Raw genomic sequence first — 16329 nt, 5'->3', positions numbered from 1 at the left:
CTTGAGGAGCTTCCCTTCCTCTCTTTAGAGATGTTTGGAGTTAGATTTTGTTTTGTGGCTTGTAGTGGTTTAGTGCTGCCCCTGAAGTCAGGGACAGGGATAGAAATGTCAGACAAAGGCACAGAAAAGAGGGAAAAAAACATCAGTACATCTGTCTAAATGAAAGACTGAATCTTAATGAGATTTTTCTGTCTCGTCTCCTATTGTCCAGGTCTGGATAAACTGCAACTGTCATACAGCCCCACGGACCCTGAATCAGGGAAGCTCTCGGCCAATGGGCATCAGAAAACTCTGTGAAAGGGCCGAGAGATCCTCGCCGTCTTGCACTTCTCGCACGCACACACACATTAGTAAAGCCAAAGGGAGATTTTGACTGTAGCGCCAAACTGCTGAAAAGCATTGGAAGAAATCTTTAAAGAAAAAAAAAAAAAAAACAAGAAATGGAGGCAGTTTTAACTGTTGCTTCAGGTGGAAGCTGAGAGCAATTTAGCTTCGTGACATTCCATCCTCTGCGTCTCTGATGGAAGTTAGCCGGCGCCGAGACCGAGGAGTGAAACAGACTGTCACTGCAGTCACCTTGATGCTGACCTCAACCCACGACTGTGACTTCCAGACCACCCATCCCCTGCTTCAGAGGCACGCGTCTCCTCGCCATCGTCAGCTGGTTTTATTTTGAAATGTTTACACCGCTGTGGCAGTCATCAGCAAAAGAAATGAATCTCCTCTCTGCTTGGTTTACCGTCTTAAGTCTTAATCTGTTTCTGTGCTGTGGAACCTAAATACACCATTACAATCAGTCTATTCAGATGTCATTTTTCTGTCTGAAATGGATTCAGGCGGGATGACTGTGCATTATTTTGAATGTTTGGTGTTTAAAATGTGAAAAAAATGTTTTTGTTTTCGATTAAAATCGAGACATTTTGTAATATACATTCATATCCATTGATGAAAATCAAATTAAATATCTATAAGAAATGTACATTTTGTTGGCATTTTAATTGGTGGACCTCAAAATGAGGTTCTTCTGAGAATTCAGGTTTTAATCTGGTTTTATGCAAGTATGTTTAAATGAAAATGTCATTTTATTTGAAGGGTGATATGATATTCCTGTTTTTAGTAGTATTTTGTAAATGTCATTACACGTTGGGTTGTCCCAGAAAAACTGACCGGGCGCAGAGCGTTGTTACGTTTGTAAAATGGATTTACATGTAAATATGCTGTTTTCATACCTCCAGTTTGTCTTTGTTAGTGTGCGAATGCATTGGAGGGTTTGTTTTTCTGCAACACAAACCACCAAAATCTTATGCAAGTGTGCAAAGGTCTTCATAATGTCAGAAACATTCACCATTAGAGCCAGCTTAAAAAAAAACTAAAACTTGGTGACTCAGGCCCCTTTTCAAGTTGGGGTCTCGCGGCATCATCTTCCTTTACACATTCAGAACCGCCTTGAATGCCTTAAAGACAAACCTCTCAACAGTTTGTTCACCTGTAAAGTTTATGCACATCTACGTTTTCTTGATGCTTCCACTGTGATCATCTTCCTACCGCTTGAATCTGAAATGAGCTGGAGGTCACTTTTTGAGTTCTGTTTTTCTCAGTTATTAGCCAGTTTGTCGTGTGTGTTTTAACCGTGACTGAAGAGATGCGTTTCTAGGGCTGAAAAAGGAAGAAAAACCAAACTTGCATACACTTTTAAATGTTTTACATTAAATCTGTCTGCATTTTCTGTCAAAAAAACTGGAGTCTTTAAAAAAAAAAAAAAAGTCCTTATTAAGGTTTGTCTCATACCATTTCAAATTTTTTTTAAGATGTCATAAGTGAGTGCACCTTATGGTATTTTGTGTTATGCCTTCACCCGATTCATTAGCACCTAAATAAATATTTAAATAATAATAAAAAAAATCAGGGGGAGTGATTCTTCAAGGAGTTAGAGCTGTAATCTGGTAACTAAAGTCGAAGGGCTTCCATGTCTTCTGGATGAGTTAAACTGCCCTAAACTCAAAATATTCCACAATAATTGTGCTTAAAGACAAAGAAATTCTTTGTAATCTGGAAAAAAAAATGGATCATTTAAAAGAAATCCTTTTTGGTGTTCTGTGGAGCGTTGATGTGTATTTGTGAGCGGGTGGTGGGGTCCAGTGAACTCCAAGCTCCACCTGAAGCTTTTATTTCTGTCTTCTGTCTGTAAAACTGCATGTCATTTTTTCATACATGTATAATGAAGGTATTTTTTTAATTGTTTCTGAAATGTTTTTGATGTTTGTGTGTTTGCAAATAAAAAGTAGGCATTTATTAGTGTGGCATTATGGGATGGGTGACAGCAATCTCTTTTGTAACGGTTAAATGAGAGAGTTGCACATTTCTAAGCTTCTAAACTTCACTCTAGCTTTTAAAACCAAGTGGTATCCATTTGTTTATCTTTTAAATATGAGGAAGACAAAAATTCAGTGATCGCCTAAATGACGTTAGAAATCAACCTCAAATTTTATCACAAAGAAAAACTGAAGCAAATTACAAATTTATTGACTTTTATTCCTTTAAGTGTCTGCAGTAGGGGTGTGTATTTTTCCCCCTCACGATTCAATACGCATCTCAATACATGGTCCACCGATCGATGCATAAAAGATTCAACTAACTTTGAGGCATTTTGGCAATAAAAACTGTAAATGAAAATCCCTTTTGACATAGATACTCTTTTTATTTTAAGCAATAAAACAAAAATGTATTTTACATAACAGATTCAAACATTAAAAACCTGCCATTTGGGGTCTTAGAGACTGTTTTGTTCCTTGTCGTTAAAAAGTGTTATTAATTTATTCAGGTATTGTTTGAGGTGTCAAAAAGGATGTTATATAAAATCAATTGGCCTGACTTGGTAGAAGCGAGCTTTTGATTGGACATCTTAGTGTTTACATCACATGTACATAAAAAGTTAAAGACAGACACAATAGGAAGACAAACTGATACTGCTACTACTCTTACTATTTTTATTGATTTTTTTTGATACCCATCTGTATCCTTTACATCCCTAGTCTGCAGGATATTAAGCAGGTTAATTCACTTGGAAAAGAATGGTAAGGTAGTTATTTTAAAAAAATGTAAATCTTTGTCTACAAAGGAAATCCTAAATGAGCTTTTTGTGGTATGGAGATCTGCACAGGGGACATGTTGGTCTTCTGTCTGCTATGAAGGCTTCAAAAGCCTCCAAACAAAACTGGTGGAAAAGGTGGGAACAGGACAGGAGAAGCGTGGGCCGCGGGTGTAGATGGGCGGAAATACCAGAAGCTCTTGGGAAGCTGGTGTCCCACAGTGCAGTCAGACAGATAGGGCAGTCCCGCACTCCTCTCTGGAAAACCTGAAAAACATGGCGTAAACTTAGTTCATTTGTACAAGAATCAGTTTAAAGACAAATCATCTTTTGATCCACTTTCATAGCGTTCCCAGTGGTCTTTTAATTAGAATTAAGTCTTTTTTTTTCTGCCAAAATCACTGTTTTCTAGGACATAGTTTCTGCAAAGCGGCTGGAGTTCATAAGAAATTCGCCTCAGAGTTGTGGGCCGGACTGATAGGGTGGCTTTCCCTGTTGCTGAGAGCTCTCCATTTAAACTCTCCTGCTGGCTCACAGCCCCTCACACCCCAACCCTAACATTACCGGTGCAACAAAAACGGCAAGCAGCATCGGAGCTATCCAGTCATACAATTTTGAGCCAGATGCCAGCTTAGACGAGGAAAACAATGGCCCACATGGATCTAATGTCCACAAGCGGATTTATCAGAATGGAGCAGAGCAGGGAGCTTGTGGCCCACACCTGATTCTCAAAGATTTACATAACGAAATACCCAGAAATGCAGTGCTCAGCATAAATGAGTACACCTCCTATAAAAAGTACTAATTTAATCAGTAGCTCAATGAAGAGAAGAAAAATTTCCAAACTTTCCACAAGGTTGAGTTTTTTTGAATGCATATTTAACTCCATAACATAAAATTATGGGTTAATAATCTAACTTAGATCAAATAATCTTCAGTTTACTTAAATTGGTTGAAGCAAAAATGAACACACCCTGAAACAAAAACTACCACATCTAGTATTTTGTATGAGCACCGTGATTTTTAAGAACAGCATCAAGTCTTCTAGGCATGGAATGAACAAGTTGGCAACATATTGCAACAACTCTCTTCTTTCATTCTTCAAGAATAACCTCCACCACCATGTTTCACTGTAGGCACTGTGCATTTGTCTTTGAATTCCTCACCTTTGCGACACCATACAGTTTTAAAACCCTTAGCTCCAAAATGGGGGATCTTTGTCTCATCACTCCAGAGTATAGAGTCCCAGAAGTCTTCATCTTTTTCAGCATGGGCCCTAGGGAATTCTAGGTGTGCTTTTTTGTGCATTGGCTTTAGGAGAGGCATCCTTCCTTTGGACGATAACCATGCACGCCATTCCTCTGCAGTGTGAGCTGTATGGTGTCATGGGAAACAGTCATTTTGGCTTTCTACCACTTTAGCTAACTGCAGTGAACTTGCATGGCGATTTTCTCATCAGAAGATGCTCCTGTTGAGGTGTTAGCTTCCGTGGATGGCCTGGACGTCTCTGTAAGATGTTTGCACTTCCATCTTTCTTAAAGTTTTGGATCACTTTTGCTGTAGTATTTTGACTGATATGTAAAGCTTTGACACATTTCTTTTCCATGGGACGCCATTGCTGACAGCATGAAACAGGAAAGGCTTTTCATTGTCAGGAAATGCCCTTTTATGGTCACCTGCGTGCTGGACACCTCTTAAATGAATCATTCGACTCACCTGTGGTTGACAGCCTGTTAATTAGAATTTTGTTGTCCTAAGTTTGGCTTTTCTTCTAGACTGTGACTGGGGTGTACTCATTTTTGCAACATGGGCTTGAATTAATTTGTTAGGAAAATCCCTTCTTTGTGTGTACAAATTAACATACCTTGTTTGCAATCAATGGCTCACCTTTGCAGGTATATTTTTTAGTATGGTGTTTACCAGAAAATGTTGATTCTGAAAGGACACTAAAGGTTTTCTGCCAAATGTAGTGGGGTGTACTCATTTATGCTAAGCGCTGTTTGTCCTTGGCCATCAGAAAGTGCCACAAAAACACAACTGTCATTGGAGTGGGACTTTAAAATGTGAATGCTTTTAAACATTTCTGATGGTGTAATTCCAGCATTCTCCTTATCAAGTGACACATAATTTTAAAAACTTCAAAAGAGGATAATGATTGATCCTTATAAACGCAACTCAGCTGCAGTTTACCAACTTCCATTTACCGACCAATGTCTCCTGCTAATAAACTTTTATTACGAAGCAGAACTCCACCTTATAGAGTTTGGAAAAATGTGAAAGGCATTTTGAATTCACTGTAATTCATTTCAAGGCTGTACCACTCCTCCATTCAGCTGAACCTTTTCACAGCAGATAAGGACACAAAAATAAAAGACACCTTTGCACACAACCTACCCCTTGATGAAAAACTCACTGAAAGGCAACAATGGGGCTGAAAGTCTTAAATGTCTTTTCATCTCCTCAGCAGCAGTCCAAGCAATGAAAAGCATGTCGTGCATTATTAGAATTGCTCATATTTTTTTTCAGCAAAAGGATTATTAGCCCAACCTTACATATTTTTGACATTCACTTGGTAAAGTGAATGATCACCTCTGGAGAGAAATGCACTTTCTATATAGCAGCTGTGATGCTGTTGTTTCCTTGCAAGCTTCAGCATGTCAAGAGGAAGGCAAGGCGGAAAGAGGAATCAGACCAGGATTAGACATTTTTACGGGGCTTTGTTGAAATGGCACAAATGGACGACTGGCTCTCCTTTCAGACCTGTGTCTTTATTTGGTCCCAGTTGTTCTCCTGCGGTTTGGAGGGTCGCTTTTTCTCCAGCTGCTGAAACACTCGTCTGCTTGATGACAGTGAGCGGTCGATATCTCTCAGAAAATCCTTCGTGTCGGTGTGACAGTGTCGGACAAAGCTGTCATTCAGCTCCTGCAACTAAATTAAAAAAATAATCACATTTGAGGCACAAATAATGCAAATGCTGCCTTCAGATGCACAATAGAGAACGGTGTGTGTGTGCGTTGCAATGGCTGGGGCATGCTGACAGGGAGCTCTTGTTCAACAGCCAGATCGATGCAATCACGGCTCCCACTAACAGAAAATTAATGGGAAAAAAGAGATTGTGGGGGGAAATGTGAAAACACCAAACACTGACACCTGCTCTGCTCCAAATGCATCGCACTGCAAAAACAGCCCCTTTAAAAAATAAATGGAAAAAAAAAATCTTAAATTAAAAAAAACACTTTCTTTAAATAAGCAAAAGAAAAATGTGCCAATGGGGCAAGAACCACCAAGAATTCTTATTATAGGAAAAAATTCAATCTTAAGAGTATTTGCTATTAAAAAATGTCTTGATAAGATTATTTTTCTTCCATGAAAGCCCATTTTCTTGACACAAGAGTCTACCTACTTTTTTCAAGAAGGAGATTTTGCAGTACACACAAACATGTCCTCTTTTGTTCAGGTGATGTCACATGGCTCAAATAAAGTCAGCAAACTTACTAGCTTCAACACTTCAACAACTCTTTCAACAACAAAGTTTCATTTTTCTGCTGTTCCCGTTATCTGTCCTCTGCTAATTACAGCAGCTGTTGCTAGGCAACAAAAGATATAAAAATTAATCAAGAAGGCCATTGAAACTTTAAAAATAAGGATAAATTGGCATGGAAACTACAAATATCTCATGGATAGAAAAAAAAACATAGTTTAATTTAAAAAAGTGTATGTTATGGAATTCTAACATTTTTTCTTGTATAAAATAGTGCATGAAATGGGAATAAATGTGTGATAAAAAATATATTAACAGCAATTTGCTAAGGAAAACTATTATAAAACCACTATTGTGAATACACTTGAAATGAAGTCATAGTACAGAAAGTTAGTGACTATATATTCTTACAGAGTAAGCGTGCTTTATTGTTAATTCTGCTGCAGCTGTGAAATACTTGTGTTGTAAGCCGGAGAGTTAAAAACAACAGATTTGTCAACACATATTAAAAAGTGACATCAGTGAGCCATGTTGGGTTCTGTTTGAGAAGATGCTTTTGTTTTTTTCTTTTACACATAAAAAAACACTCTCAAAACTAAAACCCTCCACTTAGTCTGTGATAAAGACATCAGAAACCTTTTACAATCAAACTTCTATCACTAATCAAACAAGGTGTTAACTCAGAAGGAAGGTTTTATGTGGCTGGACGTCTGTTCGGGTGAGTAGAGCCTCAGGTGACCTTTGACTCGTTGCACGGTGGGTCTGGATTAGAAGCAACACAGAAGTATGGAGGTGGACGCAGAGCTGTTATCTCACAGCAATCCATCTCCATGTCGGTACCGTCTTCCCTAATGTGTTGACTCAGGGTTGGACCTTCAAAAGGGGGCAAAAACTCCAATCTCCGCCGAAGAATATGCTCGAGCTGACCTGATATGCAGGTGTCTTTTCCAGGGAACACCCATGGCTTCAAGATACAAAGCTGCTTTATAGCCTGCTGCTATGATGAGGAAAACTGAAAGAATACACTTCTGCAACGCATACAGGTCTCAGCTTAGCACCAACACGCCTGTTTGCATTACAGTCAGCTAAGCAAATACGTTTTTTCCCTTGAAATATTGCGTCAATCAGACCTGTCAGTGCGGTGTTGTGCCGCTCTTGAAGATCACCGTCATTGTGACAAAAGATATGAGACAATGTCATACCACCCACAGCCACAGAATCACGCAACTAAAATTTAAAGCCGCTACGGCAAGAAGGTCCACCAGCGAACGTCCCGGTGCTTCACATTAGAGAAGGTGTCTCATTAATAAATGAGGGAGGTGTTGGAGACTGACAGGGGGGTGGGAAGGTCACACTGAACCGTGTCACGTTGTATGTAAAGTCCTCCTGCACACGTCAATATGGTTAATAAACCTCGCTGGAGCACTTTGCATGATTGCAAACCTCCACACCGAAACACTAAGTCTCAGTACTTATCACATTGAGCACACAGAACATTGAAGACGACTCGACTGCTTTAACTTACCAGGTCTAAAAGCTAGTTTAGTAAAACTTTATTGAACAAAACTCAGATGGAGGAGCAGAATGTGAAGAATGTAAACAGTTATTCAGTCGTCAAGTGAATTTGGTTAAATTTTTCTGTTTTTTTACATTTCTGAAACTCATAGACCCCTCTGATGAGAATTGTGTTTTTGACATATTCTTGTGGCATTTTTCCTGATGGTGAAGGGCATATATAAAGAAATCTAGGCTCAAAATTGCGTTTCTGAGTATTTCTTGCAGTTTGAAAAATGGCATATTTGTGACGTAGAAAATACGCTCGGCGGGCCACAAGCTGCTGCTCCATCCTGATGCATCTGTGTGTAGACGACTAGATCCATGTGCGTCTTTGTTTAACTCGTCCGAGGTGGCATCTGACTCAAAACTGTACGGGTGGAAAGCTCCAAAATTGCTCGCCATTTTTATTGCACCGCTAATGTTAGGTTGGGGGTGTGTGAGGCTGTAAGCTAGCAGAAGAGTGTGTAAACACTGAGCAACGGGAAGGGGAGGTGGGGTTAGCCCGCTCCAACAGTCTCACCCACAATTCAAAAAGGGGAATTTCTAATGAGCTCCTGTAGAAACTATGTTCTAGAAAACGACACAGGTTTTGAGATTTTTGGTTAAAAATGAAATCATTCTAATTAAAAGACCACTAGAAATGCTTTGAACATAAATCAAACGATGGTAGGAGTGGATCTTTAAGCAAACTCCTCTCTTCTATAGTAAGATGAAATTTACAGACATTTAAATAAACTTCACTCTTCCATTCTTTCCTTTTTCAAGGTTATACAGGATCGACCTTAACCATCACTGAACTAGAAGAGAAAACAAGACCAATCTAGGACATGGAGTCCAAAGATGAGAACTTGGCATTGAGACTTGGACTTGTGTCACACCAATGGAATCTCACTAGGAGAGGCTTCAGAATTGACCACCAGTAGTCTTGATTAGAAACTGGAGCTTGTTTGTTTTTACCTATTTCCTCCAGCACACCACTTTTAGGTTTGAGAGGAAATTAAAAAAATTTAACTGTGTTTTTGCTGTTTTTTTCATTTGTCCTTTAAGAGCAGATTAATACCAGTTTGTAACATAGAAACACTCATTTTAACCACTTGTTTTAGGACTCTTGGCTTGACTTGAATTGATAATAAAAGGACTTTTGAGCATCTCTCACAGACTCGGACTGAAGGGGGGATTTAGAATCACATGGACGTTCTGAGTTCTGTAGGCTACTTTGTGGTACTTTGGTTAAGGCTCTCACCTCACTGGGAAAAGGCCCTGGTTCAAATCCCGCCTGGGACATTTCTGTGTGGAGTTTGCATGTTCTCCTCATGCATCTGTGGGTTTTCTCCAGAAACTTTCACCTCACAGTCCAAAAAATGCTTCATAGGTTAATTGATAATTCTAAATTTTCCCTATAGGTGCGAATGTGTGGCCTTGCAATGGACCGGCGACCCAACAGCCCCATGGCCCCAAAAGGGATTCAGCAGGTTCTAAAGATAAATGAATGCTAGGAGTTAGTGTGGAGTTTGACAGATGCCTTTCAACTTACCTGTCATTTCTATAAGCCCAGATGAGCCTGAACTTGCAGGGACTTTCACCTCTGGAAAGACTGCCAAGTCTCTTGAATCTGTTGCACTTGTATTAATCTTTTTCAACTTAAGAATAATGACAAAAACTTGTTTGGTGAAGGCTCCTATGGCACTCCAGGATTGATGGACAGTAATGTGTTCTCCATACAATAACTGCTGATGTGATTTCTCCTGAGTATAGCATTTTCACACCTGAACACTCCAGGCAAGCAGACGATTAAGCTTTTTTGGTGGTGATCAGACATGTTGTTGATCAATTCATCAAATATCTTCTACATGTAGACTGTTGCTCCTGTGGAAACAGTGCCGTGTATCTGATTTCTTTTTTGTCTTTCAGCTGCTCCTTTTAGAGATTATTTATCTCAAACTAACCCTCTCTTCCCATCATGCCCTTCTTCCCTACAGTCAAGAATCTCCTCTTTGGTCTTCCTTGAGGCCTCTTTCCTGGTAGTTCCAACCTCAGCATCCTCACTGTTCTTCCATCGTCTTCAAATCATCTCAATCTGCTTCCGTACACTTATCTCCAAAACATCAAACTTTAGCTGTTGTTCTGATAGATTTATTCCTTTCTTTGTGTTTTAAATTTAGTTATATATTACTAATTTTAAATTCTTAAAAAGATATATGTTAAGTAAAAAATACCATTATGATATACTTTCAATGATTACATTTCTGTTTGTATTGGTTAAAAAGATTAAGTGGATGAATTTACCAAATAAATTAAGATTAGAATTCATTAAAGACAGTTTTGAGCAGTGCTGACCAGTGCAGTTTCTGGTTATCAAAGGTTCACTAGGTGGCAATGTTCCCATTTCCTATGATTACCATAAAAGCACCACAGCTTTAGGAGTCAAATGACCCCAAACACTGACTGCTTATGAGACTGATGGTCAGACATTTGTCAATATTTCCTCTATTTGTTGCGAGTTGAACAGCTTTAGGAGATCAAATCCCAAAATGAAGACTCACATTAGGTATTCAAACACTTCAGCTTCTTCACCTCTTCACCCTCTTTCATCCTCAGTGTGAGGATTGTGCACACACACCAGACAAGTTCAGACAGATGAAAGAAAGTCAGACCTAAACATGCACATGGTGCTGTTGTGTTGACCACAATGTCCAGACTGTTTAAACTTAAACACAAATCTTTTGTCCACAATAGTGGACAAACAGTGTATGATTCACAAAGCATCAAAGGTGCTCGACAATGAGAGCAGTCAGGGGTGTGTTTAAACCTGTGTGTGCACATGCGTTAGCAGTGGGGTCGGTGAGTCCCTGAAACCGGTGTCCTAACCTCAAGTTGAGAAGCATCTTGGTTTTTATTTGACCCCCCAAAAATAAATAAATCTATAAATCACAGGGTAAAATGACATTAGGTCTTGCAAAGTGATCAGATGCACGGTCGGAATGACAAATGTACTGCGCCCACTTTTTCTATTGTTATTGACTGAAGGTCACTTTTTTCTATAAAAGCGCCAGCCATGCATTCTTTCAGTTTACAAAGCTCTTCTTTTGTCTATTAAGTGTTTTTCCAGTGTCATAAACATACAAACACACAATGACTAACATGTCCACGAACATTACGCAGCATCCTACAAACTCTTTACTCACCCTGTCCTCAAAGAACCTGCGTCTCAGCTTTTTGTCTTTTGGACATTTGGTTCTCATGATTTCTCTGTAGCTTTTACGGGCAGAATAACCACGCCAGTAAGCTTGAATCCTAAATGCACACAGATTTTAAAAACAAAAATTAAAATGAAATAACCAACAAATGTAAAATAAATATCAGAAAAGCTGCTAAATGCAGATGTTTTTTCATGCCTATTGTGGTGCATTCTTGTTATTATGGGGCAGCAGTGGGTCAGGCGATTGAGCAGGTCGACCAATGATGGAAGGGTCGGCGGCTCGATCCCCGCTCCCATAACCGATCGCCGCCATGTCTCTGGGCAAGACACTCCACCCTTGCTGCCTCCAGCGATTGCGTATAAGTGTCTCGGGTTATGACCGAATGCTTTCACTATTCACTTTATAGTGAACTATATATTGCGTTTGCCATTTTTTAGTGCTGTCCGAATCTACAATTCCAAAATCGAGTGCCCTAGAAATTTCCCAGAAGTCTCAGCGAAAAAACAGTATGCATCGATGCACACTAGATTGGCGAATATAGACCACAATGCATTGTGTGGGATCAATTTTTGCCAAAAAAATGTATTTACATATATTTTTTGAATGAATAATCAATATTTTCATCCTCAGAACTTAGTGGATCTTAAATGATCGTTGCAAAACGCTCACATAAATAAGATTTTCACTTCGTAAAAACTGGTAGCAGTTAAAAATGGTCAACTTATAAAACGATTCAAATCAATTACAAAATGTGGCATTCTAAATACATATTAATGGAGTCAACATGATTCATTACTACGTAATTTTTGATTAAATGTTTTCTTTAGATCAAAATTGTTTTTAGTGTATGCGTTTGTTTATGAAAAAATACTGTTTGTATAAACTTAGGTTTGGACTGAATTAAGAAAAAGGGGCTACACTCGATATAAGTTGTCAAACTTTATCCAAAGCCCTTTTGGAACTTTGCAATTTATTGTTTTACTTCTGTTAATGATATTTGTTTTTTATTTTATCAGTTCCAAAAAAACAAGTAATACATTTTTCAAAATATAAGCAGTGTAACAAGCATGAAAAACATGTTGCTTTTTAAAAAGAAAACAATCACTCCCTCACACAGCAGCTTTACTACAACCCACTCTAGTTTATAGATATGGCTGACCCTGAACATAGTTTGATTGACCTCTGTAACTCAGAGCAGCTGCAGGCGCATGAAGTGATGTGTGGATGGACAGTAAAAGGAGTTAAACTTCAGACTGACTCCAACATCACCTCATTCAAAGTCAATTGGAGCTGCTTTGAGAGTGTATGTTCCATGTAAAACTTAAAATGAAATTATTATTAAATGATCATATTTGATCAATGCAAATAACGGTCATGTAAATTAACAAGAATATCAATGTGACTCTTTCCTTTAATTGAATCTTATTTTATAACAAGAATCTGTACCATGAGGCCACATGTGGCTTTAAAAACAAAAATAATAGGATAGTTAGTTAAGTTTTGTTATTTAGACTTGTTTAGGTTTTTGTAATGCAGTGTTTATTAAAATAACAGTTTGCTGACAGACATTAAATTACAATAAGAACATATTAAAGCACATTTTCTTATCTTCTGCTGCACAACAGTGTTTAGTTGCTGTTCAGAGGTAGATTTTTTAACATATATATTTGCATTTACACAAATAGGTTTTCTTTTTTTTAATTGGATCTACTCTAATGCCATGAAATAAAAAGATGACGGTGCACCATCGTCATAGTGACAGAAAATCTCCTGTTTGATTTGGCTTTGTTGAATTTTTAATTCAAGTAATCTGTTTTGACACAGGATGTGTTTTATTTTTTTAAAGTCTGTAGTAAAATACATTTATTTTCTAAAGAAAAATATACACACTGTAGTTATTCAGTTAATGTTAATATTTAAAAGCCACATTCTATATAATAAATATCTCAATGGCCTCAAAAAAGTGTTATCTAAACAATAAAGTGGGGATATGCAGATCTCACTGCGTTTTAGTCACTAAGAAACTGGTCCAAGTGGCTCCTTCACTATTAATAGTTACACACTTACCCTTAAATATGCATTTATTTATTAATTACTCTATTTATGGATGGTTTTTTTTGTCTGGGATTACCTGATGGCACACTGATGCCTGAAAAGACGAGCAGCGTCGTGGATCACCCGTGTTTCGTACTGCTCCCTTCTGCACACGGGGCAACGCTTCCTTCCAGAGAACCTCTCAAAGGCCTGCAGACATGTTCTGTGGAAAACATGGGAGCAACACAGCAACACCTACAACAAGAGAAAAAATATATACAAGTTTAGCTGCTAAGCTAATATTGACCTTTCGGCATATCTCCTCCGGAGTCGCCATAGTGAATCAGCTTAAAGTGATCCACACATTTGGTTTGGCAAGACTTTGACGCAGAGTGCCCTTCCTGACACAAGGACTGGGACGGGCACAGGAATTATAGGACACCAAGTCTTTCATCCAACCGGAATAGAGCTGTGAAAGAAAAGGCATGGAGTAGGATTCATTCAGATTTGCATCGTTTCAAGATTTCACACCAAACCTCTTCAAGCTGGTGGCGGACGTGTGCTAGTAAACAGTAAAAAGAAGCCCCTCCCTGCTCATCCGCTGTGAACACCACACGGTGAAAGCGTTCAGTAACATGAACATGCATCACATGCCCAGTGTGATCGTAGCTTTACCCTGAATTTCCATTGTTTTTGTATTGTACAACACTTTCCATCAGACAATCATTCAGGGAGAAACGTCACAACTTGCAAATGTGCAGGTTTGCATCCATCACAATGCAGAAAAATGACAGACAAAAAAATGTAAAAGTACAGTTTACGGTTAGTTTTTAAGTAAAACACACTGCATATTGAAGAACAGCCACTTTGGACAATGCAACCACTCCTAAGAGCTGCTGCTGTAAGCAATTTTGACTGTCACAATATAAGAACATAACACAATGGCAGTGTCACAATATGGAGGCTTGCAGGAAAACGCCAAATCAACACAGATTCCCTGTTGTCACTTTCTCCTGTTAGCAGGCTCTAATTAACTCGCCCCCCCTCGGACTCAACCTAATATTTACACATGCGTCTATGGCAACTGTGCTTTGTGAGGCCGTCTATTCTAGTCCCACATTCTTGAGAAGATTGGCATCTTAAAAGGAGATCGGAAAGGTGTAAAAAAAACTGAATGACCCTCACAGTAACACACTGATTGCTTCATCATCAGGTCACAGTTGAGCTCCAAGGCACTATGGGTAAATTTGTACAGTTGTCTACACAGATTAAAACATACAGGAACTGCAGAGGGGGAAAGTGGGGGGTTGGGGAAGGATTTGAGTATGTGTCTGTGTGTTTATGGAAACCCAGGTTTTCTAGAAGAAGTAGAAGATGTTTTAAAGCATGCAAAAAGCAAAAGGTAAAAGGATGCTTGAACTACCTGCGGTTGAAGGCGAAACTCCTCCCTGCATATCGTACATGGCTGAGCGGATTCCTCCCGTAATAAAGACCTCTTCTTGACCTCCATCCAATCTCCTTTTGTCAGTCTTTCTTTCGGGGAGGCCACCAAACCCAGTTTCTGAGCTAAAATTAATCAAGAAAAAAAACAACATATAAACAATTCTTAGTAGAATAACAAAAGCCGTCTAAAATCTCCAGTTATTTCTACCTAAAGTTAAATTAGGTGGAGTAGGTTTAAAAACATGTTTAGTTTCCTGTTGCGCGTCTCCTCTCTTTAGATCTTCCAGCTTCTCTCTTGATGGAGGTTTTCTTGACTTTCTGCTGTGTCTTGATAAAGGATCAGAAACGGAGAAGTCTTCACTCAACAGGCTTCTTATTATGTGGTCTTGAAAAGCGGCTGATGTGATCGCCCAGTTGTTGCTTGTTCTATAGATCGAGCTCTGTGAAAAAAATGAGCACAATGAAACAACAAACCAAATATCATAACCCTTTCCCTCATGTTTTAAATATTCATAAAACGCAACTGAACATTTTTTGCTTTAAGCTAAGTTCAAAAGGTTGGTTGTGATACTTCTCAATCTTCTTTGTCATCTTTTATGTTGTGATTAATGCTTTTAACAAGCTTGATCAAATACGAAAAGAAAAGAAAAAGGCATGTGATGCCAAAAAGAAAAAACTTTAATAACATTTTTTCTTATGGTCTTCTTTAACCACAATAAATAATTTAGAAAAACAAGGCTCACTTTCTAAAACTCTGCAGGTTTGACAACATTTTAAAAAAGAAATACATAATTAAAGGATCATAAAATGCTACTGTCTATAATCCTGCGGGATTAGCTAATTATTTAATTGATAACATGTGTTTAAAAAGCAATATAGTGCTACGAACAATTATTCTAGTTTTGAGACAAAAAAAAGCATAAAAACAGGTGCAATGTATTCTTAAAACGCAAAATTGAAAAGTTATTACTGTTTTCTACCTGAAAACATGACAAATTAGATTAAAAAAAGAACTTCAAACCTTCTGCATTGCCATCCTATCAGCAGTGTTTGAGATGTTGCTAGGTTACAAGCCCCACCCTTTGAGTCTGCAGCACAGGGACTTGTTTTGTCTCTGATTGGTTGATCCACTGGAATGAACTACCATGATTGGTCTTTTTTCCTCTTCTTAAACCATCATAAATATAACATTTGGAAACAATTATGCAGATTTTTTTTTTATCTCATCTGCCTGTTTTATAAGTATTTACATTTTGTACTAACATGTTTCAGAATCAAAAGCAAAACAAGACTATTTTTGCTAATTCTTTTGGAAGTAAAAATACTAAGTGCTTTTTTTAAGTAAGTTAAATTTATTTAATTAGATTTACTAGCTTGAAAGTAATACTGGAGTGTGAAATACTAATAAAAGAAAAGGAACAGTCATTTTCACTTAAAATTCACAATGAAAAAAGAAATGAAAAAAATTATAAAATGATTTAATAAAAACACAAAAGCAAAAAAAAAGTGCTTTGAGAAAGTATGAC

The 16329-nt window shown here is 38.1% G+C and overlaps 2 protein-coding genes across 2 annotated transcripts in view; one reads left to right on the top strand and one right to left on the bottom strand.

The window, feature by feature from the left end:
* The window catches only part of lmbr1 (limb development membrane protein 1), a 35476-nt gene extending 33184 nt beyond the window's left edge, over nt 1-2292 (top strand). The window contains exon 17 of the mRNA XM_023949893.1: nt 212-2292. Within this exon, the coding sequence (XP_023805661.1) occupies nt 212-297 (86 nt within the window). The 3' untranslated portion in view covers nt 298-2292. The remainder of the gene's footprint in view (nt 1-211) is intronic.
* rnf32 (ring finger protein 32) lies at nt 1583-15944 on the bottom strand. Its single transcript, XM_020712662.2, has 7 exons — nt 15825-15944; nt 15012-15243; nt 14784-14926; nt 13458-13615; nt 11312-11420; nt 5849-6016; nt 1583-3355 (listed from the first exon to the last, which is right to left on the bottom strand). The coding sequence occupies exons 1-7, from the start codon at nt 15837-15839 to the stop codon at nt 3125-3127; spliced, it is 1056 nt and encodes a 351-aa protein (XP_020568321.1). The 5' UTR covers nt 15840-15944; the 3' UTR covers nt 1583-3124.
* Nucleotides 15945-16329: the final 385 nt, after the last annotated feature.

The sequence above is a fragment of the Oryzias latipes genome, chromosome 20 (assembly GCF_002234675.1).
Source record: "Oryzias latipes chromosome 20, ASM223467v1".
NCBI lineage: Eukaryota > Metazoa > Chordata > Actinopteri > Beloniformes > Adrianichthyidae > Oryzias > Oryzias latipes.
The sequence above is the reverse complement of the archived record's forward strand: the minus strand, read 5'-3'. Positions and strand labels throughout refer to the sequence as shown.